The 22,744-nt window shown below is 43.4% G+C and overlaps 5 protein-coding genes across 5 annotated transcripts; 2 read left to right on the top strand and 3 right to left on the bottom strand.

Moving 5' to 3' along the window:
- Positions 1-8,480: 8,480 nt before the first annotated feature.
- Bchac1 lies at positions 8,481-10,969 on the top strand. Its single transcript, XM_024694796.1, has 2 exons — positions 8,481-9,319; positions 9,377-10,969. The coding sequence occupies exons 1-2, from the start codon at positions 9,021-9,023 to the stop codon at positions 10,629-10,631; spliced, it is 1,554 nt and encodes a 517-aa protein (XP_024550589.1). The 5' UTR covers positions 8,481-9,020; the 3' UTR covers positions 10,632-10,969.
- Positions 10,970-11,096: 127 nt separating this feature from the next.
- On the bottom strand, positions 11,097-12,660 carry BCIN_08g06720 (hypothetical protein). Its single transcript, XM_001549640.2, has one exon. It carries the CDS (start codon positions 12,615-12,617, stop codon positions 11,331-11,333), a length of 1,287 nt encoding a protein of 428 aa, XP_001549690.1. The 5' UTR covers positions 12,618-12,660; the 3' UTR covers positions 11,097-11,330.
- Positions 12,661-13,438: 778 nt separating this feature from the next.
- On the bottom strand, positions 13,439-14,818 carry BCIN_08g06710 (hypothetical protein). Its single transcript, XM_024694795.1, has 2 exons — positions 14,111-14,818; positions 13,439-14,057 (listed from the first exon to the last, which is right to left on the bottom strand). Exons 1-2 carry the CDS (start codon positions 14,605-14,607, stop codon positions 13,886-13,888), a joined length of 669 nt encoding a protein of 222 aa, XP_024550588.1. The 5' UTR covers positions 14,608-14,818; the 3' UTR covers positions 13,439-13,885.
- A 1,809-nt stretch (positions 14,819-16,627) lies between these two features.
- Positions 16,628-18,553, bottom strand: Bchch1. Its single transcript, XM_024694794.1, has 5 exons — positions 18,316-18,553; positions 17,834-18,092; positions 17,699-17,781; positions 16,991-17,637; positions 16,628-16,923 (listed from the first exon to the last, which is right to left on the bottom strand). Exons 2-5 carry the CDS (start codon positions 18,054-18,056, stop codon positions 16,905-16,907), a joined length of 972 nt encoding a protein of 323 aa, XP_024550587.1. The 5' UTR covers positions 18,057-18,092; positions 18,316-18,553; the 3' UTR covers positions 16,628-16,904.
- Positions 18,554-20,084: 1,531 nt separating this feature from the next.
- On the top strand, positions 20,085-22,735 carry BCIN_08g06690 (hypothetical protein). The gene is made up of 4 exons (XM_001549645.2): positions 20,085-21,261; positions 21,353-21,597; positions 21,657-21,820; positions 21,876-22,735. The coding sequence occupies exons 1-4, from the start codon at positions 21,093-21,095 to the stop codon at positions 22,105-22,107; spliced, it is 810 nt and encodes a 269-aa protein (XP_001549695.1). The 5' UTR covers positions 20,085-21,092; the 3' UTR covers positions 22,108-22,735.
- The last annotated feature ends 9 nt before the right edge of the window (positions 22,736-22,744 follow it).

Below are 22,744 nucleotides of genomic sequence, written 5' to 3'. Positions count from 1 at the left end.
AATTGTTTGACGTTTTAGCGTGATAGGTTGTTATCGGGCTTATCGTGGGTCGCTACAGTTACTTCAACTCCATGCAAATATTTTAAACTATGCTTCATTATCATATCAAACATCACCACATAATAAGTCATCACATTCAATGGTGTATGTCAATCTATTTGTGTTTCTTCATCTTTTTGAAGATATATGGATCTTGTAATTTCTGAGGGTGTATACTCAGGATCATTATTTGATCGCTCTATCAGAAAAATGTACCGTTCGTGATGAACGGGATATACTAGGCTGCAATCCTCCTGGATGCGCTCTACATGAGAAATATTCTATTGCCTCAAGATTCTCGGCCTCCTTTGGAACAAGTCCATAGACCGTCAGTGCAACGTGCCGGAAGTTTCGGTTCGGATCCATCCCAATGAGTTGGTAAACTATAAGTATCGAGTGATAACATTATGGTAATTGTGAAGAAGAAGGTTGCGTTAAGTGACGCCCTGAGAGTATCATTATCTCTGATGCCAACGGCATATTTGAGGGAACGACTCCCTAGTAAGCTGAAGTACAAGTTTTGGTGTCAGTTTAGCTGTCTGATGAATTGGTGAATACATACCTATGTATATACTCCTGACCAAGTGTTCCTCCCCCTCCATTTCATCATTCACCCTTCGCTTCCTCTCAACACTCTAACAACATATGAACATTGACAACTGCTACATCTCCAAATCACTCGTTCGTCTGTGATACTATCCATACTCCACCACTGCTTTTGTTCCTTTTTCCATTGAACCACAGCCTGAGTTTCTAGCTCACCAAAACTATCACCTGGATACATCTCAATGTATGGTCTATGTTTCTCCAGGTCATCTGTAAGCAGGAAATAACGAATGTGGTACTTCGGGTACACATTTCTATCCTTTTCAATATTCTGAAATTCAATAATTGGTTCTGATTTTGATGGTATGTCGCCCGCAAGAAGGAGAAAGGCTTTATTGAGTCGCAGGCGAGCATCCAATGCCGAAAGGAAGAGAGATAGGAGGTTGGATGAGTGTCCCCTCGGGATTCTAGTCGCAAGACAGCAAAGTACGACACTTGAAGTCATCTTTTCCCACTGTAGTGATAGGTGTTTGAATATGAACAAGAACTAATGTGATTGTTTAAATCATTCTTCTTCCAAACAAATACTCTATCTCTTTAGCTTTGTAGTAATAAGTTATGAATATCTGAATTGATCATTAAATTCAACTTTACATGTGCAAGTTTGCTTGAATAACACCAAAGATTTTTTGTTATGAATCACGTTCTATACGGCAGCACACCATCTGACTACCGTATGAGTTAACAGCACCCTATCAACTCTTCTTTCATTTTGTATAAGTCTGTTTATCTTGTTGTAAGTAAAGTGTTGTCATAGTGAACGAACTCTTGACTCAATCGACATATCTGTTTGTGAGGTTTCCTTTCTTCCACCGTTCAGGGGCTCGGGAAAACCGAATATTGGATGGTTGGTTGAGATGAAACAATAACCAAATTCTTGTGATGATAGAAAACATTTGAGAGTATATACAGTTGCTGACCTCCCATGAACACCAGGCTTGAGATTTTTATAAATCCCTGGGATCATGTTACTTTCAAATGTATATCGGTTTGTAGTTCACGCCGTCATCTCACGGACAATTGTATTTAAAAGGCTTGCCTGAAGATTCTAGCAAGGTAATGATGTCAAGTTTCTATTTCTTGCTCTGAATTTTGACTATGAAGAGCGTATAAACGATATATCTATTAAAAAATACACCAAAAATAATGGTACCCCGCATTACTCCATCACTCCTCATCGCCTCACTCCCCCAACTTTCCCATTCTCAAACCTCAAACCTCGCACAACAATTAAGACTAAACAAAACGACACTCCACCGGTACCGATTTGAGAATCTACACAAAACAACTCACAACCACAAGAGAAATAAAAGCAAATACGAATGGCAGGTACAGTGCATGAACCAATCGATATTTGGCGACCTGAAACCATACACCAGTTAAATTTCTACTTGGGAAGAGTTTTACATCCGAATTAAATTTTAAATGCATGTTCTGAGAACCTATTACTTTCTCTCAACAAAAAAAAGGAATTCAAGAACATCAATCCAATCGGGCCACTGCCCATCATGGAATCATCTGGAAAATACTGAATCGCCTTTCCTCGAGAATCTTGTACCAAACAAAAATCACCAATTACATTCCTCATCGAAACAACAAATGACGCGAAGACATTTGATGTCAAATACTAGAACACTGGTTCTTGAATCTACTTGGACAGGACTGGATTGACTCGAACAGGAAACTAAAATCCAGAGACATCAGAAGAGTAAGAATGAGCAGCGAGAATAGAAGATCTCCAGGCATGCTTTTAGTACTTACAAACTCGAGACACTCGACACTCAACCTTTTTTAATGTGCATTTCAATCAGATATGCACCACTCAGAATTCATATTCCACACCTGCACCGCACTTAGCCCAGCCACATCTCAAGTCCACCCCAATCAAAGCAATCTCAAAAGCAAAAGTAAAACCTCAACCGCTTTTCCAGATCCCACTTCTAACCGCGCGATGCGTTCCTCAAAATCCCGATAATGTTCAAGACAATAACAAAACCTACTGGTCGGGCTACTCGAGATCTACCGTACATACATATACATAGTGACCAGCGGCCACAGTGTGTACTCACAGTAGTGCAGACTACCTATCACAACTAGCAGAGACACAACTCCCGTTTGTGAATATGCAGCGACTTCACCACCTCGATTGCCATGTCACACTCGCCCGCGTCTAGACGATTGACGTGGTATGCCTACCTGGATTCGCACTCCGTCGCCTCGCAGAAACAGTGGAGCGCATCGGCTACGCCGCAGGAGCGCCAAACACATGGCATCTGTGGGGTTTGGATGCGCTAGATTTTCCGCGTTGGTACTGGTATGGAATGTGTGATATGTAGTGTGTGTGTGTGTGTGTGTGCGATAGACGCAGATGATGCGGTGAGGATTGTGGTTTGCTTGTATGGACGCGGTGGAATGGATGGGTTTGTTGACCGTTTGTTTTGGGGTTGGATTAGCTGCCGATGTGGTGTGGTCTAGTTGAGAAGCGGGATGGACTGGAGGGGCTTGCGGAGGGGCAGAGGTGCAGTGTGGAGTTACCACACATCATATCATATCATATCATTCATACCATACTATAGCATATCATATCATCTCTCATCCACAGTACTGACCATACACCAAGACCTCGAGTTCAACGTGAATACGCCTCGTACGTGCCAAGCACTCTGTAGAATGTAAAAAGGAAGCGGTGTACCTACCTACTGCCGGGCGGTGTAAGGTTATTCCACACTTCCGCCCCTCTATCTTCTCGAGCCTTCGAATGCCATTCCCAGCCCACTCCAAATCACATCGCATCAAGAATCAAGATGTATATCCGTAGCGGGGCGGAAGTACCGGTTGGTTGGAGCTTCAAGGTTCAGGGAAGATAGAGTGGGGTTGGAGGGGAACATACATACATCGTATTGTCTTGTATTATTATTGTGCGGACGATGGAAATTCGCATCAGATCGAAGGATATTGCCGTTGAGGCGGTGAAGGAACAATTTATTTCCCTTCCCTTCCCTTCAGAATCACAAGGAACAGGAAGATGGGGAGCACGGCATGTGGAGACACTTTCGCGTTGCAGATTGGGAGTGGAGGGGTCCGAGGGGTGTGTTTCGAAAAAAGGGGCAAAGGGAGAAGGAGAAGAAGAAGAAGAAGAAGAAGAAGAAAGATGTTTGCCTTCTCGAGTTTTGTTCGGGGCGCTGTGCGAGCGAGCGATATCGATGGACTCCGGTAAACGTACAACGACGATAAGAAAAATATACTTCGTCGTGTAGGAAGGGGGGGGGGGGGGGGGGGGGGGGAGGAAACTCTAAATAAACAGATGAAGAAGTAATCCAAGAAATAAATCGTCAAATAAAAAATAATAATAATATATTTATTCCGCCCCCAGATACAATCGAACCAAATCTCATGCCACAACCGTTCCAACATCTCTTGCGCAATCTGAGCCCTTTTCTTACTTGCCTTGCCAGACCAGTCATCTTGTCTCTTGTGTCTTGCGTCTTGTCTGGAAAAGGGAACTTCGGTTTCACATCGGCCGTGCGTGTATGTATATGATGGGTAATTGGGAGGGGGCTATTGATTCTTGGTGGCTGTCACATGATTTTATTGGATTTTGATTTCTCGAAATTGTTAGAGATACTGCGGGGTGGAGTAGCAGCACGCCCGTTGCAACTCACTCTTCAGCATTCTATTTTATTTTATTTAATTTCATCTAATTTTATTTAATTTTATTTTATGTTGGGGGGCTCAGAAAATGGAAGAATGGAAAAGGGAAAATTAAAAATATGGAGAGGTGGCGCGGCAAGCAGTTCTTCTTGTTGTTTGGGATTGGATAAGGAGATTCATGCCGTGTTTGCAGGAGCGTTACTTACTTGCTGGAGACTTACGAAGGAGGGGGGTCTAGATCTTTTTGAAATGTTTGACTTTGATTTCTGCTTTGAACTTGATTGTCGTGGAGGCAGGGAGGGAGGGAGAGAGGGAGGTAATAAGTTACAGTGCTATTATCACGGTTAGATGTTAGAGACGCTTCGAAGTTGGGAGTTGGGATGAAATACAGTCAATCAACGCCAATAAGTCAGTGTAGACTCCGGAATTGACCAATAATTATCCAACTTCCGGTTTGAGAAATTACATGTGTTGAATCTGACTGTGTTCCATATGGAGGATCGATTTCTTTCCTTCCATTGTAACATCACCATACCTACCATAGCACCAAAGTGCCACATGCGCCACCACGGTACCACTCTGAAGACATGGCATGTTCTGGAAATACAGCGAGGACATTGATTGATGCAGGTTGTTAGGAATGCTGCACGCACACACACACACGCATACGTATATCGATGCAAGGACAATTGATTATGCGGCGTGCCAACTTCTTTTTCTGGATACACGATCCGAGGATTGGACGGAGGATGTGAGGGGGAGAGGGGTGGGACGGGATTTCTTTTCACGCTGGGTCTGCGTGAGGCAGGTACACTGTACACCTATGTCTAGGCATCTCCGTTGGTGATGCGATGCGATGCGATGTGATGTGATGTGATGGAATGGAATGGGAGTGAGTGGCAAAGTTCATGGGGAAGGGAAGTGAAGAATCGGAGGAATCACAATGGACTCCGACTTTCTGCATAATGAAGTGTATTATAACGATTGTGAAGATGGGGAAAAAGGGGAGAAAGGACCGGAGGGAAGAATGGGCCGGAGGAGAAAGGGCCGGAGGGAGGGAAAATGTGCTGGGTTGGGATGCATTGTATTGTATTGTATTGTATTGTATCTACGACGTACTGGATTAACCGTAGACGACATGATTGGAACTTGACAGGCACAATCTTGATTTTATCATATGAGTGGTTTGGCTTGGTGTAGTAGTAGTTTGGAGACGATCATGCCAAGGTTAAATGCACTTATCATCAGTTGCTCGACATCGTACCTCGCTCCCCAGGCAAAGACAATTGGGTAATATTGAGCGATAGCTAGATCAGATCGAGTGGGACACAAAGTCAGCTTGATACTGGCCAAGTCAAGTAACCTACGGAGCGGATAATGGATACCATCTCCCTAGTGCGGTCCCGACGGAGCCATCGGATTGTGTGATCAATCGAGTAGGAGTAACCGTAACACCCTCGCACCGCACCAGATGGGAATATTTCTCGGGGATTAACGAATCAACAGGTTGGATGGAAGAAGCGGCCGACAACGGAGAAGGAGGGAGCAACGCGGAGGGAGGGTGGTATTGAAGCTACGGAATAATTTTATTTCTGGTGTGAGGATGTGAGGATGTGAGGATGTGAGGATGTGAGGATGTGAGGATGTGAGGATGGAGGGTGTGGTGAGAAGGATGAAGGATGAAGGAATGCGTTTGTGGAGGGGGAGGGAGGGATAGGAGAGAGTGAGTGAGTGATGGAAGGAAGATGGGTTGCGATTATCTATAGAGTAGTATCGACAGCTTTAGTCGAAATGTGCTGAGATGGCGTAGAATTATTGCTGAGTGTTGCTGAGTGTTGCTGAGTGAGAGAGACAACGGGGGGCTGTTGAGATGGTGTCAATGAAAGGTTTGGATGGATATTGTGATGGTCAATTGCTTGATACTGTTGACTGGAATCAATTCTTGATTACTCGAATTATTAGTATATCTTCACCGAAGTAAAGCTGTCCCCATTCTTGAAATTGCATATCAAGTTTACATACAGTCTACAGATCAAAGATCAAAGTTCTCGAACAATTCTAATTCCAATTCCAGTTCCATCCATCTCCATTTTCATTTCCATCCCATCCCTTCCCTTTTCGCTTTGATACCCACGTTCCCTCCCCCCCCCCCTTCGCACGTCTCCCCCTCACCGATCAAATCTCACACCATCCATACCCATAGCTCCCATCCGGTTTATACCCAAAACCCCTGATCGGCAAGGAGGGGCAACCGCAACAGATGTTTACGAATCAATCTCCTCCATCTCCGCTATCAGAGGACATCCACAGAGCGAACTGCCCGGTTTGATCAACGATGAAACTTAATATACATCTCTTTTGATAATATATTGCATTGGCAAAGAACGACCTTCTAGACAGAGACAGAGACAGAGACAGAGAGAGGAGACGATCTCGTAGACTGCTGGTGGGTGTTCGTTAAACACGTATACGGTAATTAGATCAAGTTTATCCATCCAGGTATCTATCTATCAATCACAGCTACGGAGTGTAGGAGGGTCTAGAAAAGCCCGACTGTGAGGAGTGAAGTTTAAATGGCCACACACACCAGTAGTCCCTAGATAATTCTCTAACATGCTAAGAAAGTTTATTGAGGAAGGTTTTGAGTGATTTTCTTGGGCCATGGAATTGGTGGAACATTGGAACATTCGGGAATTTATTCCTATTGGGAAATTGATTGAATTTCGAAGGAAAGAATGAAAGAATGAAAGAAGCATCACCGTCCCTAGGGAATTCGCCGCTCCATTTCAAATAAAGGGGTTCACTTGGAGTAAACTTTCCACAGTACGAATGGTGCATTCTGGGCTGGGCTGGGCTGGGTTGGACTGGGTTGGACTGGGTACGGGGCACAATGTCGTACTTCTTGTATGATTATTAGTAACGTATACGTATCTAGCTCCAGGTAACATATGAAGTACGCAGTAGGTACGAGCGAAGGCGAAGGAGCTCCACATGAGGTTTTGGGACTCAGCAGCATGATTATCTCCAGTACCATCATGGCTATCGTCATTGTAGGTTATCGGCTCGTAATAGATTCGCATAAGGAGAACCAAGTATGGTTCTATGACTGTATGTCTAGTATATCTTCAGGCAGGGAGCAACGTTATATAAGCCAAGTACATCCAAGTGAACCCGGTACGATGTAGTCATCCAAAGTGTAAGCAGTAGGTAGCGAAGTACGAAGGTCTGTCTATATTTAGGACAAAAGGGAACACAAATAAATCCTCCCTCTGGCTGGATTGTTTCTGGCAAGGGAATTCGCCATCATTACGTGTGTTTCGTGGGATGTATATGGTGATATGTTTTATAGTCTGCCTCCACGGCAGTGGTCCCCGAAGGGCCAGCGGAGCGGCATTCATCATTCATCATTCACCATTCATTCAATGTTATTTATATTGATGATGGGGGCAAGCCCCCAAACCCCCATTAGCTCGCTGCGCTCGAAAGTTGGGTTTGTGTGGTAGGTAGGTAGGTAGGTAGGTAGGTAGGAAGTGGTAAATAAGCTCCTATAAGATCTCCATCTTAACTCTCCAGGAATGGTGCAGGCGTGAGCTATGAAGCATGAGCTATGGTATCTGAAGGATGAACGACAGACTATGAGGCATGAACCATAAACCATAAACCATAAACCGTCTATCAGTAACCTCTGACTTCTGACTTCTGACTTCAAACCTCAAACTTCAAACGGAGAAAGCATCGGCATTCGACATGGGGGCTGTGTTATGTTGGTTTTGCACTACTGTACGGTAAGGTAAGGTAAGGTAAGGTAAGGTCAAGCAAGGCTTGAGCCCACCCACTCGCCCACTTGCCCACCTGCCCACTCTTTACGATGTGTTGGAAAATGGAAAATGGAAAATGGAATCTGGAACCCACCACAAGAAGACGGAGAGGGGGAAATAGATAATTAACTTCTGACTAAATTGATTCAAATGGCGTGAACTTGGCGTGTTGCCTCAGTCAAGCTTCTAGACTGCTCGGGCTAAACCTAATGGGGCAAGTTCTTGGATCAAGCATGGATCTTATTGAGAACATTCCTTTCTGGGATCCTGCCCTTCCATCAAGTGAATGAACGACGCGACGTGATTGGTCCCGAGAATTCCTAGAATGATCGTGAATAAACCCCTAACCGAACACCGTGTTCAATTGATAAAGAGGACAGATCTCCCACCTCGAATATTCCCCTTCCATCCTCTCTCCCACCAGCATTTCTCTCTCTCTCTTCTCTTTACTCCAATCATCCTTGCGTGGAATCTTCCATCTTCTTCTTCCTCTTAATCCTTTTATTCCGTTCCTTAATTCTTATTCGTCTGCCGCTTGACTCAAGGCATCCAAGGCATCCATCTTGCACCCATCCCTCGTTTTGACTCATACATTCGACCTCGAGTGGGCCATCTGTCCTCCTCATTATGGGCTTGTCCACATTTGACTCCCTCCACAATATCCTACATCTACAATAGTCACTCTGTGCATAAACCCATCTTGCTTGTCCCGTTTCCTCTCCATCATTGAACATCAACAAGAGATCCACTCGAGAACTTGAGAGCTAAGTTTCATCATCATCATCATCATCATCCACTTTGAGTTTGAGTGTGAGATCAATATCGAGGTCGAGGTCGAGGTCGTCACTATCAACATCAGCGTCAACCTCATACGCAGCAAACCCACAGATAATCATACAACCGACTATGTCGACTCCAAATTTAAAATTTGAGTTATCACCAGCTGAATCTGTTGCCGAATCATTTACTTCGATACCTGGTCAACAATACCCTTCATTATTTCATACAGAAGGAAGTATGGAGCCATTACAAGCTATGACTCCACAGTCTTTCGATGGCGACAGTATGTTTGGAGATGATATGGGTGAGGACATGGGCTTGACTGGAAGTCTTGCTGGCACACCCGCACCAGAAAAGAAACAAGTCAAGAAGAGAAAGTCTTGGGGTCAACAATTACCTGAACCAAAAACAAATCTCCCTCCAAGGTACTTTAACTCATCATCCTTCATCACTCAGTGGCATTGGCTAACACAACACAATAGAAAACGAGCAAAGACAGAAGACGAGAAGGAACAACGTCGAGTTGAAAGAGTCCTTCGCAATCGTCGAGCCGCTCAAACATCAAGGGAAAGAAAGAGACAAGAAGTTGATAATCTTCAAGCAGAAAAAGATCAAATCGAGCGTAGAAATACCGATTTACAATTACAATTGGCAAATATGCAAGCTAAATACGAAGAAGTTCGTCGAAAGCTAGAAGAAGTCACCGGTATGACTGGCGACAATATTGCACCAGCATGCCTTCCTCCTTCATCTGTTACCTCAACTCCAAGTCGGAAGGAAAGTTTCGATGGTCAATCTCCACTCGCCTTCACAAAACAATTATTCGAAATGGAAGAGTCTGGATCAACAATGACACCAATTAGAGATAGCCATAACACCATGCAATCAGCAATTGGTACTGTTGATCTAGCTTCCGTTTCGCCACCACCCCCTTCAATGGAATCAAATGATGAGGACTCATTCAACCCCAGTTCTTTCGGTATGACACAACATTCTGCTGCAATGTTGTGCGACCTGCAGTGTCAATCGAAAGTACAAGGGCATTGGATGAGTACCCCTCAGAATATTCTAATTTCACGGGTTTTGGTCAGTACACTATGGGTTCAAATGATGACTTCGCCAGTCATCTCGAATATCCTGATTCCCTTGGTGCAGATCAAACTTTCTTTAATGAACGGATCGGTCCTATTGTCGACACCTTCACTAATAACTTTGATAATTTGGTTGGTGACAACAACGGCGCCACTAACGATACCTTATTCGCGGACTTCACTCACCAAGAAGAGATCACACCATCTGCGCCCGAAGTACACTCTTCGGATTCGATTGTTGAGGAGACTCTTAACCTGCAGTCCCAGCTTGGCGCGTCCTCTTTTGGATGCGACGCTGGAGACAATGCGGTTGTCGTCTAATCAACAGTCAGCCAGCGATTGTATGAACGGCGCTAATGTGTTTGATCTTCGTCAAGGTGGTAAGTCTTCGAGTTTGGAATCTTTAATGACGTTGTCCTGGGCTATTAAAGTTATAATGAAGGAACAGGCAAAGGAACAGACGTCGGCAATTTCAAAACCGGACGCGGTAATGAATGTTGACCAGTCTTCTGGGAAGGATTTGTTTGAATTTAAAGAGTTTAGTAAGGTTAGGGTGCATGGGAATTCTTCTGTGAAGAATAACAGTATATTTGGGGAAAAGTCCTTGGGCGGACATTGGAGTATGGCGTTGGAGGATGATCAATAAGTTGATTCATTTCTCCTGAAATTAGCGATATCATATAGGGTGGCTGGCGTGCTAGACCTTGTATCATCACCATTGTGCCAATACAAATATTGAACATTTATTCACATATACTTTTTTGGTTCCGTTTTGTGAAATTTGATTGTGATCATACTTTATACAGGGACATTTTGTTCGTTGTTATTAATGTCGCTCCGCTAGGCCACTGCCGTGGAGGCCTTCGCGCTTCGCTTGAAGAAAGGAGGAATTTTAGTACGTATGTATGTAAGTTAGCAGTTTCCAACCTCTTCAAGTATTCATTAACGCTGCACCAAAACCAATCATGCTATATAAAAAAATCATGTGATATAATTTTGAAATGAAACCAATCGCTATCTATGAACATTTCCGCACTCCAGAAACTCATAACCGAGTTTGTACCAATTGCTATCTATCTGTAAACACACCCGTACTTCAGAGACTGCAAACTGCAAACTACAAACCGGAATTGCACATCTTTCAATGCGGCGAGATGCGGCGAGATGCGATGCATGTACGGACTGACTGACTGACTGGTTGGCTGGTTGGTTGGTTGTGTATAATCCCTAATCGGTAGAAAGCCAACGATACGTCCGGTCTGCATACCGCGTCCCCGGATAGTTCGTATCCATCCCTATCATCGTACAGATCATCCGAAGCCAAAGCCGAAGCCGAAGCCGAAGCCTAGTCATAGTCATCGTCATCATAACGATGACGAGAACGATGGCGAGAACTATGATGACTTTGATGACTTTGATGACTCTCCACCCTGACCCCTTGGCGTACGCTACTCGATTGGTAAACTCCATATCCAGTGCGTACCCTAGGGTTGAAATCTAGGTGTTCTCCTGGAGGCCTGGTTTGATACTGCGTTGCATGCATATTTGGATGCATAGTTGGAGGCATAGTTGGATGCATATTTGGATGCATATTTGGATACATAGTTGGAGGCATAGTTGGAGGCATAGCTCGAGGCATAGCTCGAGGCCTATTTAGTATTCTATCTTTCTCTGCGTCAATTGCCTCTCTTGCACGCCCCTTTCGACGACGACGTTCACGTTTGTCGCGAGACTCATACGAATCTGATTCGTAACTGTATTCTCGAGGTGGTCGTGCTCCATCAGCCATGTCTTGTTCCCACATATTACCTCTATCATCAGTGTCGAATTCGGAAAATTCTTTGCCCGCGTAGGATTGGTCCGGTTCATCGTATATTCTACTGTCCCTTGACGAACGGTGTGGCCGGACCTTCGGATAAGAAGCAGAATTATGATCAGATTCGTTTCGAGAGGCAGAGGAAGGAGTGCGATGGTGACGGCGCATTTTGGATTGAGCTTCTTTTATTTTTCGGATCTCTCGATCAATCTGTGCTTCGGTCTTTCTTCCTCCTATACAACTAATGCTGTCTTCTGGCAATACGAGATCGGTGTCTAAGGGTTCGGTGGGTCTTGAAGTAGAGGTGTGTTGAGTGGGTGTATGGCTGCGTGATTTTTTAGTTTTTGGTTTAGTTGATGTTCTAGTTGGCTCATCACTTGGTCGAGAGGTGCGGATTGGTATTGTCGATTGTCTACCCGTCGTCTGTTCATCAACCGTAGGCAAAGATGGTCCATTATCATAATACTTCTTCTTTTCCCTCTCCGGTCTAATCGTTGAATTTGATTCCGTCTCATAAGCAGTCGAAGGTGCTTTCTTCGAATCCCTACTCGACGAATGTTTACTTGACGAAGGCCTACTCTTCGAATCCCTACTTTTCGAAGCCTTCTTGTTTTTGGAATCGTAAGACCTCACATCCCCCTGCCCCTCACTATCACTGGGATACTCAGTGACTGTTATCGTGTTCTGGTCATATTGACTGGATCTCGAGGGACTAGGGGCACGAGGAATGGGGGGACTAGGGGCACGAGGAAGGCGGGAGCCTTCAGGGGCACGTGGCGTACGGGGCGTACGAGACGTACGACGGGACTCACCCATGATTTTTCAAATGAGGATATAAAAGTTGAATATGCGAAATTTCGAAAGTGCTGTGAAAATTGAATTATGCGTGCTGCAGATCTTTCCAGGGCACAAAATTGATGGATATATATATATAGGTAGCATATTTAACATATGTATCAGCCTAATATAACGGTCGCATCTCGGTACAGAAAAGGGGTCGAAATATCTAGGCTGAGACCCTGAGGAGAATATTGTCTTGGCGGTAACCCCTTGGTGACCTAATTCAACGATAATTTTGGCGACATATCGTGAAATTAACAATAGGCAGACAGGTTTAACTAGATCCATAGTAGCCATTTCTTCAGAATAGGCCAGAAAATGAGGCATTGGAAAGTTTCAAGAGTCGCGTAGGAACAATTTGTAATTAAATCAACCAACAAAGATGACATCTGAAAACATTGACTCATTACTTACAAGTATTTGACCCTCTCCCTCAATTAATATCTGTTTCAAACACCCCGATAGACCCGTATCGCGGTATCTCCATCGCTTTGCTCTAGGTACCTGAAGGAAGACAAAGTTTAAGCGAAGCGATATGAAGAGGGGTACCGTGTTGGATTTCATTTGTTTAGTGTGAACGTTAAAAAGGAAATCTTTTCAATTCCAGGAAAAGAAATTTCCATATATGAATAGTGGTAGAGTGAATTGTTCTTCAATATCAATTGTGATAGATAGTGGGCGGGATGGTGGGAAAGAAAGGGAAAGGGAAATGTGAGAAGAAAATGATGAATGGTGAAAAGGAATGGATTGGGGAAGCAAGCAATTGAAGAAAAGGGGGCAAAATGTTCTCAACGGAGTGGACAAAGACAAGATAATCAAAAGGTCTCTGGTAATACTATAATTTAATCACTGCACAAATGACATAATGAGGTGAGATTTCTCCTATCCTACGGCGCAGGTTAAGATAATTGACACTCCAAGACCTGCGCTGTTGTGTTACGTAGATGAATGAATGAATGGCTAGACAGATAGATAAATGAATGACTAGAAGAGTGAATGAATGGCCAGATAGATGGATATATGGATAAAGGACAAGTAAATGATTGTATGTATATTCGCCTTCTCTATTCCAATACCCAGGGAACGAGTAGAAGTGCAGGACGAATTGTCAATTCAATTTGTTATGAACCAATACTTCCCCAATAACCGCAGGTATAACAGCAAAGCTGTGTTTCATAACCGATATAAGCTTTCCAGTGGACCAGTAGTCAGATATTCGAGATTTTCATTTCGATGAATCGAAATTATACCAAATCCTCAGGGGTTTGTCTATTTCCGTCGTCCCTAAGGATAATTCGATGAGAATCATTTCGCCCTAGAAATTCCCCTCTATTCTCGTCGTTTTCACTATGGAAGTGAAATTTGATCATAAAGGTTTGGTTTTGAATCGGTAATGCTATGATGTATTGTATAGCCCTAGAGGAAAAAATCAGAAGGAATATCCATATAAATATCATTGATAAACTCACAAGGTGAAAAAGGCGAGTACAATCCCATCAACCACATCATTATTTCTCCAATTGTTTACCATCCCACCAATCATTGAAGATAGTAAACCACTAGCCAACAAGAAATCCATGACATTTGTAGCTTTAGCTCCATTTGGTCTGACAGATAGCTTACTCTGCCACGAACCACGACTAATCTCAACAGTGACATGAAAGACTGATGAAACGAACGTATGTAGAATTCGAACGGTATTGAAGATCAAAATGAACATGATAAAGATATCAGCAGCAATGTACTGCTCACCACCACTGATAACGAACAATGCGAAAGCGGCTGATCCGAATGCGAGATTCATGAGTCGGAGAATAAGTACATAGTTGATGGTGATAGAACGACTCTTGGAGGTACGATGGGGATATTCCTCAGATGATCGATATCCACCATCTGAACTTGGGGCAATGTATCGATCCGAATCCGAGGATTCTCGAGGAAGGGGTGAATAATCTGGGGAACCCATAATTGAAAACGAAGGGATTGTTATTGATGTTGGAAATCTATGGTTTGACGAGTATGTATGTGAATGTACAAAACGGACGAAAAGATTGAACAGTAAATACTACAGGGAAATTGAGGACATTTGAATGATCAGTAAACAAAACAAAACGATTTCCAATCCACGTATCCAATTTTTAGGTAAACAAAAAGTAAGGTATCTATCAAAGCGCTTCGTGTAAGAAAGGCGGCGCATGAAACTGTATACGGGGACTTTGAATTCGCTTCCACGAATCAAACAAATTGAGTCAGTCACTTAACCTTAAATCTCAACGACTTATCCATTCAAATGTCATATATGCATGGAAAGTAATTGGCTGGAATGCTCACTTGAGGCCCATGATGCATTTACCCAGCCTTAGGGAGGATTTAACATGCACACTTTTGTATCGAACTAACCCGGACGGTAAGGCATAGCCACATTAATGGGTTCATAGGGGCAGGCTCTAGGAGATACTCGAGGATGAACCATATAATAAAAGTGAATGCCTAATTGACCGTCAAGTTGATAAGATAAGTATCCTTGAATGTTTCAAATGGGTGACACACCGTCTCAACCTCTTTCGCTGTTACTCGTGAAGAGCATTCGGGAGCGTCGTAGACGTTCTATTCTGATAGGTACTTGGTAAGCTCAGCCGTCTTCTTTCGATCTTGAATTGCGCCATTCTTTATGTCTGCCTTGAGAGATCGTCAACTAAGCAGATTGAATGCATGAATACTTATTTCATTGATGATGCGTTTGGCATTTTTGAGACGATTGGTTGGATGTTTGATTGAATGAAAAGGTATTCAAAGATAGTTATGAAATGATCAACTAATAAGTATATGGGAATCTTTCCTGTCAGTAAGGTTAGCGCGTATTACATAATATTCTATCGTCTACCTCCTGCCTCGAGCCTCCTGCCTCGAGCCTACCTATGTATTTACAAATACAGCTTTAATCTCTTACACCTCTCTACACAGTTCTACAGCAAACAACCATCACCAACCATTCAAACTCCGACAGATCGATCTACTTTCAATTATCAGAACACGACATCCAAGGACCAGGAGCAAGTAAACATGCAAGCACATTTCAACCATCACACATCGAATTATCCATGTTGGGGGTTTTCTAGAATTCTACCCCTCCTGCAGATAACCTGATAGCGTCCCCTTTTCTCCTCCTCACAAGCCACTATTCTTCGAGATGGATCTTTGAACGCCTACCCCTCATTTCTGCTATTTTGAACACACCATCTCTTCCACTTCCCCCCTCAAATCCTACCTCACAACATCGACATCGATATCAACATCAACACCAACACCAACACCTCACACCAACACCTCACACCAACACCTCACACCACTACCCACAATTTCAAACTCTCCCTTCTATACCATCATCTTCCTTTCTCCCAAGTGTCTAATATTCTGCCTTTCCGCTCCGCTCCTCCCCTGCCTCCCCTCCTCTTCCTTCCCCCCCTTTTCTATCCTACTTCCATTTCAATTTCTCTTTCCGCCCAAATCCACAAACATCCACACTCATATCCTAACCCCCAACGCCACGCTAAAAACCACTCATGATCACTCACGTATTCACATTACATACTCGCCTCTTGTGCTATCCCATCCAACCCAATCCCATAAACCACACGATACTCCAACAGACCACCACACTCTACCATCACCATCACCCTCTCCCTCCCCACCTTCTCCATGGGGGCAAGCCCCCAAACCCCCCTTAGCTCGCTACGCTCGATTATCAAACATCCCCTTCTTATTCCCGAATCCGACTCCCAATCCTAATTCTCCATTTTCTACTCTTCATAACCCTATTATTGACCTTGATCCTAGTTAGTCTGCCTCCACGGCAGTGGCCCCCGGAGGGCCAGCGGAGCGTCATTTATTCGCCTTTTAACTTTCCTGCATGCATTAATACATACATGAGCTCTGCAGAATATAGGTATCGACAGGTACTCAAGAGATCCTCACAATTTTATACATGGGAAAGTTGGTGTGTATTTCAAGGAATAGAAACGCCAATGTAGATTCATCTATAGTGATCTAAAAGAATTTCTTTCCATCCTTCATCCATCCATCATTCATAATAAAAAAGAGCTCAGTTCAGTATTCATCTAGGTATTCATTTGCTTTCGTCGTTCGTTCGTTCGCTTGCTTGCTTGCTTACTTGCCTGCTTGCCATCAATCATTCATCTCCATTCATGTGTATACCCCTTATTTATCCACCCCTCGCTTCCCCCATTCTAACCATCATTCCATCTACAAAATTGTGCCGAAGCTATATTATTAATATTAGCATGCGTTACAGGATAAGGCCCTCCAGGAAAACCCCAAAAGAAACTTACCCAAAAGTCTGTTTAATACTTCTAACATAATATTCACTCCAGTTTCTCTTTGTAACCTCCTCTTGACCAACTGGAACACCAGACCAAGAAACTCTCATAACTGTAACATTATCGACATCATTTTGATCAAAGTTAATTTCCAATCTAGAGAAATGACCTTGTGGCCATTGATCCAGTCTCCAACTCTGTACGATTTTTGTTGGTTCAACGAGTTCAAGGTATTCACCAGAAACATTTCCTCCGAAAAGTTCGAATTTTCCTCCCTTCTTTGCACCTTCGAATAATTTTGGTGCGGCGCGTGTGAAAGCGGAAATTCGGGAAGGATCGGTGAATGTTTGATAAAGTTCTGAAGCTGGAGCTCTGAATTCTTCGTTATCGGTAACGGTGGTTGTGTTGACTAAAGAAGAACCTTTGTTGGTAGAAGTGGTTGTGGATTGGCCTGGAGCATTATGAGGATATGTCTTTGCGGCTGTGAATTTGGAAGCTGGGTTTGCATCTGGTGCATGTTGAATATCCTTTCCATGTTCTGTAATAAGAGCAGGACCTAATTGAGCGAATTGTTTTCGAAGTTGTGGAATAACTTTTGCACGGAGAAGGTCCTTGACTGGGGCTTTGGAATTGGCATCGGAATAAATATCTATGTCAAACTATAGCATCACAATTAGACAAATCATCCAAGTAGGCACCCGGGAGACGATTCAAACATACAACATACTCATTTTCTTCTGTATCATGAGCAACTTCAGGGACGGTGATGGTACCACTAACGGATTCATCATCTTTTGTTTTGCCTAGTCCAATTAGACAGAAATTCATAATATTGACTATAACTACAGGGCATACCTGAATACTCAATAACGAGCTTGACATCAAATATGGTAATGACCTTTCCCTTGCGTTGATTGACATCAACATCTCCTTCCATACTAATCAATTTATCCAATTGAGCAGTAACGCCATCCTCCTCTGCTTTCACCTCCTTTATGCTATCCTCCAACCATTGTTTTGCCCATGTTGAAGCATCTTTATTTACCCAATGCCAGTTGTTGGGGTTGTGAAGAACCATATTGATTGAAGTTTGAAAGTTTGTTGTTTAAAGAATCTGCCGAAATGGAATTGTCAGCAACAGGCATTTCAAATGAATGTGGAGATTTTTCAATCTGCAAATGAAAGGATTTTTTGTTCAGAAGGAGGCCCGAAGGCCATAGCATTGTCTTCAAAGATATGAGTACAAATCGACTCTGACTGGTGCCAGCTTGTGTCTCATCATAAAAAAAGGAAGGGGTTTGGAGGAGATCTCTCTGCTGAGACATTTTGCAACGTACCTTTGAAGTTGTAGAAGAAATGAATTAAATGTAGGTAATTATTAAGAAAAGCAACACGATCAAGCTTGCAAAGTCGATATGTTTCTGGATTGAAGAAAGAAGGGAGTATTTAAGCAAAAGTAGAAGAGTTGTTGAGACGGTGGGAAAAGAGGTACAAGTCAGAAATTATTTGGACGAAGAAATCAAAAGAATGAATTGGAAGTTTTGAAGACAAGAAGTTCAAAGTCAGTGGGGCACCAGGGGCTAATCTCCAATATGGTGTAGTGTGGAAATTGTGATGCCTTATATTGAGGTGTGTGAAAATAATAAGGCATCAATCTACCTGCCTACCTAAGGTAATGTCATCAGTTATCACTTGATATATGAAAATGAAGAGGAAATCGCCATTTGAATTGATGAACGTCCCCATCTACCTACTTACCCACCTACCTACCTACCTACCTACCTAGTATACACGACCGGAATACTTGAAGCACGTGCGACGACAGGTATCGAATAGTCACTGGAAGTGCTAAGTGTGCCTTCGGAGACAGACAGGGCATCCTCATACCAGTAAGAATGTCTCGAAACCGTCCCATCCACTCCCACAGACCTAAAGTGCCCGCACAAGCCTCAAGAGGAAGAAATCATCAGCTAGTACCTGGGGCGCAACCGCCCAGATCGCATCTATCAAGTTGGAGTCTTGGAGAGTCCACCAGGTCCGACAACGAAGAAAAAGGAAAATCAGGATCCCCGAATGAATATATGATCTTCGAACAATAATCAACTCGGCGATCAAACCAGTGGCTGCTGCTAGGTATTCTGAATCCCACCTCTTTCTCTTGGATTTGGGGTTATAGCGTCATGTGAGAACTGTGTGTGCTGTGTTTCATCATATGATCAGCTATATAAGCCAGCCTTGCCAACATTGGCAACCGGAACGGAGCATGTTGGTGCAAGTTTTCCTTATATCAAATGGATAGCGGCTTCTACCAGAGCCGGCGCTTACAATTCAATCTCCGCCCGGGAGTTTGTGAAGTTTGTATATGTGGGTAGTTTCATATCGAGGTGAACTGTATGAAGGAACTGCGAGAAATCTGATCAACTTATTGTATTGTTCAACAACCCAAGGAACAAATCTTTGTTGGGAGAAAGGAAGAATGCGATTCCAGGTTTGTTGAACTCGTCATAATGCAAAAAAGGACGATCACGGCTTCTATATATATGTTATCTAGAACCGATCTTTACCAAATGTCTCACTTGGTGCCTACCCACCTACAAAGACACGTAATAATCTCGTAGGTCAAGAGAACCTCGTACCTAGTCATAGGGTATCTGACCGTGCTAGCCCAAGTCCCCCTTTCCGCAAGCGATGAAGATTTCCCAGTACCAAGTCGAGTCAAGTATCAAATCTTTCCAAATACCGGTAATGTTTTCGTGTTCGAGGGTCGGTATTTGTGGCTGCGAACGTCATATTTCATTTTACCCTTGTCATGTGCAGCCACTCATGCTTGGAGAACGAACGGGGGACCAACCAACGCCAGTGTGTGGAGATGGGAATGGAAGCAGCGGAACGGAAGGGATGCACGTCAAGAAACAACGCGTGATGATTTTAACTTTTATAGATCTACGAGGGCAGTAGCTTAGACGTGCTCAGATGGATGGAGTGTTCTAGTTGTCGATGCATCGTGTGAGGTAGGAAGGTCAGATTTTTATTTGTCTAATAGCGATCCGATTAAATACATGGACAAAATAGATAGATAGATAGATAGATAGACATGTATTGATGCGATAATCTTACCTTACCTTGGCTTTATATTCCCTCTCGAGATCATTCCTGCATTCTCCCAACATAAACGATGAAGTTAACGTTGAAGCCAACACCGCAATCAGCCTTTTAACACCAAAAAAGCTTAACAATTATACTTTTGCCCATCCGCTCTACCATTTCCCATTTGCCGGACTCTCTTGTTCAGACTCTCCCACGTTCGGCAACGTCGATACCAAATGCTAGATACCACCAACGAAAACTCGCGACTCCGGAGTGAAAACATCAACAGCACAACAGGAACTCCGTCCAACCTCTCATCGATCCGTTTTCAGATCTTGGCATCTCCACGAAGTGATACATTTATCCAAATTCGGTCTTAGGCATACGCATACATCTATTCCTCTCTCTCTCTCTCTCTCTCTCTTCCTTACCTGCAACCCTTCATTCAACTCCCGCGCCTTAGACCTCATACGGACGGACATGCCCAACCACACCACGCCCATGACGTAGTTTCTAAACCCTCGAATCCACCTCCTCAGATTATCAATTATCATCACACACACTCTCTTCCCTACCCAGCTACCAAGCTACCAAGGACGAACAAACACCAAGCGTATCTTTGGAAGGAGTTAGTAGTTTACCTGCTTCATAATACATCAAGCTTTTGTCTTACCTTTGTGCTTGATTTTTTTTTTTTCTCTTTCTCTCTTCTCTTTATTAATTCAATCATCTTTTGGGTTGCTTCAATTGCTTGTAAGATTCAATTGTTTATCAATCACTAATCACACTCGAATAATCCTTTGTTGCTTCAAGGAAACTGGAGTGATAAACTTCATTGTCATCATCTTTTATACGAGACAGATAGATACCTCCCTACCTCCCTACCGGTACCTCTTCCAAGCAAAGAAAGAGAACAACTTGATTGTCGCAATACAACTATTACATTACCACACTACCACACCACACCACACCACACCACTACACTACACTACTACCCTGCACCACCATCCAATTTCCATCCTTCAAAATGGCGATTATCTGGGGTCTAGATCTCCGGGACATGCAATGGGGCAAGTTCAAGGGAAAGTACATGTTCAACCACGTCTACCATCTTCGCAAAACCAAGATGATCGTATATCAAATCGCCATGATTCTGTGTGTGTGTTCGGAATCCGTTGGAACGGCGGCTCTAAGTGGTAAGAAGAATCCACCTCTTCTCATCCTCTCCTCATCCACTCGCATATCGAAAAAGTAAAAAGAGACTAATCATTTATAATCCAATTTCAGATTACGTCGATCAACGAGACGGTATTAAATCGCGTTACGGATATCACACATCAGTTCGAGATATCGTTGGTATTTTCTCCTTCAACATCTTTGTCGGTATAGCCGTCGCAACCATTTTTGGTTCCGGCTTCTTCTTCGATCTCTTCTGGCCTCAACGTCATGAATCCCTTGCAGTCAAGAAGGCATGGAAGATTTGTTCCGTCCTGATGTGTTTCCTTACTTTCGCAGATGCTATTGCTCTTACCGTATGTTTATATCTTGACATCATCTCACCTCACCTCCCTCGCTAACCATTTCCGTACAGGTCATTGTAGCCACTCAACGCGCAACGATCGATGGATTAACCAATTCCGAAGCACAACAATATTTCGACATGAACGGTCCCCCAAATCCAATCTACCGCAAAAACGCATATTGTGTTGCTTCCGTCGTCCTCCTATGGCTCGGTATGCTAGGCACGATCGCTAGGTTAGCTACCCTCCTCTCTGTATCATTGAAACAACCCAACTAATCCATTTCCCAGTACATATATTATGTGGAAATCACTTGCGCACGACAAGGTTCACGGACCATTCGCCAGCAATTTCGGGCCCAAAGATGAGCCATGGCAAATCCACACCAAATCCGTCGCCACCGATGCCAACAGTCCATCAATGGTTGAATCAGGTATTGGTGAGCAACCCATCGCTACCGCCAATGATCCAGTAGTGGCCCAACCAACTACTGCTCATCAACCCGTCCACCACACAACTTGAGGTCCATCTATCTCACATATTCTATCCAACACACAAGTCATTCTTTCACGTGTGTGAATGCGAAACGGAGGATATCACAAAGTAATAAATATACGAAACACGAGCACCCAAAACAAAAGAGGAGAAACAGAAATAGAAAAAAAAAACAAAAGCAGAGAAATATTTATACCCCCTACAGCAAAATATTGAACGAGTTCAATATTATTTTTGGAAAGGAAAGGAAAGGAAATGAAACGAGAGGATAGGAATGGAATGGAAAGCCGTGGGAAGAACGGTTTATGTTATATTATGTTACGTTACGTCACGCATGCAGCAGGAAATAAATGATACCAGGCATGGAATTGGAGTTGGGGGTTTTCTTTGATCTTGATTACTTTGATTTATGAATTAACATCCACCCACCTACCTACAAACCTAGGTTAGGGGAGGATAGACAATTCATGATAATGCGGAGCGTGTATAATTATTGTTTCCAAAAAATGAGCGTACTTCGCAGAGAATACTCTGGACTTGATGTGACCCAATTTGATCGATGGTGCATTGTAATAATATTTCATTTGTTCGTGTTCGCCGTGGCACTTGTCCCAGAATTAACGAAGCACACATGAATATAATTTTGAAACGGCCACCGCACATA

Source organism: Botrytis cinerea, chromosome 8 (assembly GCF_000143535.2).
Source record: "Botrytis cinerea B05.10 chromosome 8, complete sequence".
Lineage (NCBI taxonomy): Eukaryota > Fungi > Ascomycota > Leotiomycetes > Helotiales > Sclerotiniaceae > Botrytis > Botrytis cinerea.
This window is presented reverse-complemented; position numbering and strand designations above follow the sequence as displayed.

What these genes read in the sequence shown, in the direction of transcription:
- Bchac1 (XM_024694796.1), top strand. Translation starts at nt 9,021, where the DNA reads ATGTCGACTCCAAATTTAAAATTTGAGTTATCACCAGCTGAATCTGTT. An exon ending in AAAACAAATCTCCCTCCAAG is followed by an intron (nt 9,320 to 9,376) that starts GTACTTTAACTC and finishes ACAACACAATAG; the next exon opens with AAAACGAGCAAAGACAGAAG.
- BCIN_08g06720 (XM_001549640.2), bottom strand. Translation starts at nt 12,617, where the DNA reads ATGGGTGAGTCCCGTCGTACGTCTCGTACGCCCCGTACGCCACGTGCC.
- BCIN_08g06710 (XM_024694795.1), bottom strand. Translation starts at nt 14,607, where the DNA reads ATGGGTTCCCCAGATTATTCACCCCTTCCTCGAGAATCCTCGGATTCG. An exon ending in GTACTCGCCTTTTTCACCTT is followed by an intron (nt 14,058 to 14,110) that starts GTGAGTTTATCA and finishes TTTTTCCTCTAG; the next exon opens with GGCTATACAATACATCATAG.
- Bchch1 (XM_024694794.1), bottom strand. Translation starts at nt 18,056, where the DNA reads ATGGTTCTTCACAACCCCAACAACTGGCATTGGGTAAATAAAGATGCT. An exon ending in GCTCGTTATTGAGTATTCAG is followed by an intron (nt 17,782 to 17,833) that starts GTATGCCCTGTA and finishes TAATTGGACTAG; the next exon opens with GCAAAACAAAAGATGATGAA. An exon ending in CAGAAGAAAATGAGTATGTT is followed by an intron (nt 17,638 to 17,698) that starts GTATGTTTGAAT and finishes GTGATGCTATAG; the next exon opens with TTTGACATAGATATTTATTC.
- BCIN_08g06690 (XM_001549645.2), top strand. Translation starts at nt 21,093, where the DNA reads ATGGCGATTATCTGGGGTCTAGATCTCCGGGACATGCAATGGGGCAAG. An exon ending in CAGATGCTATTGCTCTTACC is followed by an intron (nt 21,598 to 21,656) that starts GTATGTTTATAT and finishes ATTTCCGTACAG; the next exon opens with GTCATTGTAGCCACTCAACG. An exon ending in ATGCTAGGCACGATCGCTAG is followed by an intron (nt 21,821 to 21,875) that starts GTTAGCTACCCT and finishes TCCATTTCCCAG; the next exon opens with TACATATATTATGTGGAAAT.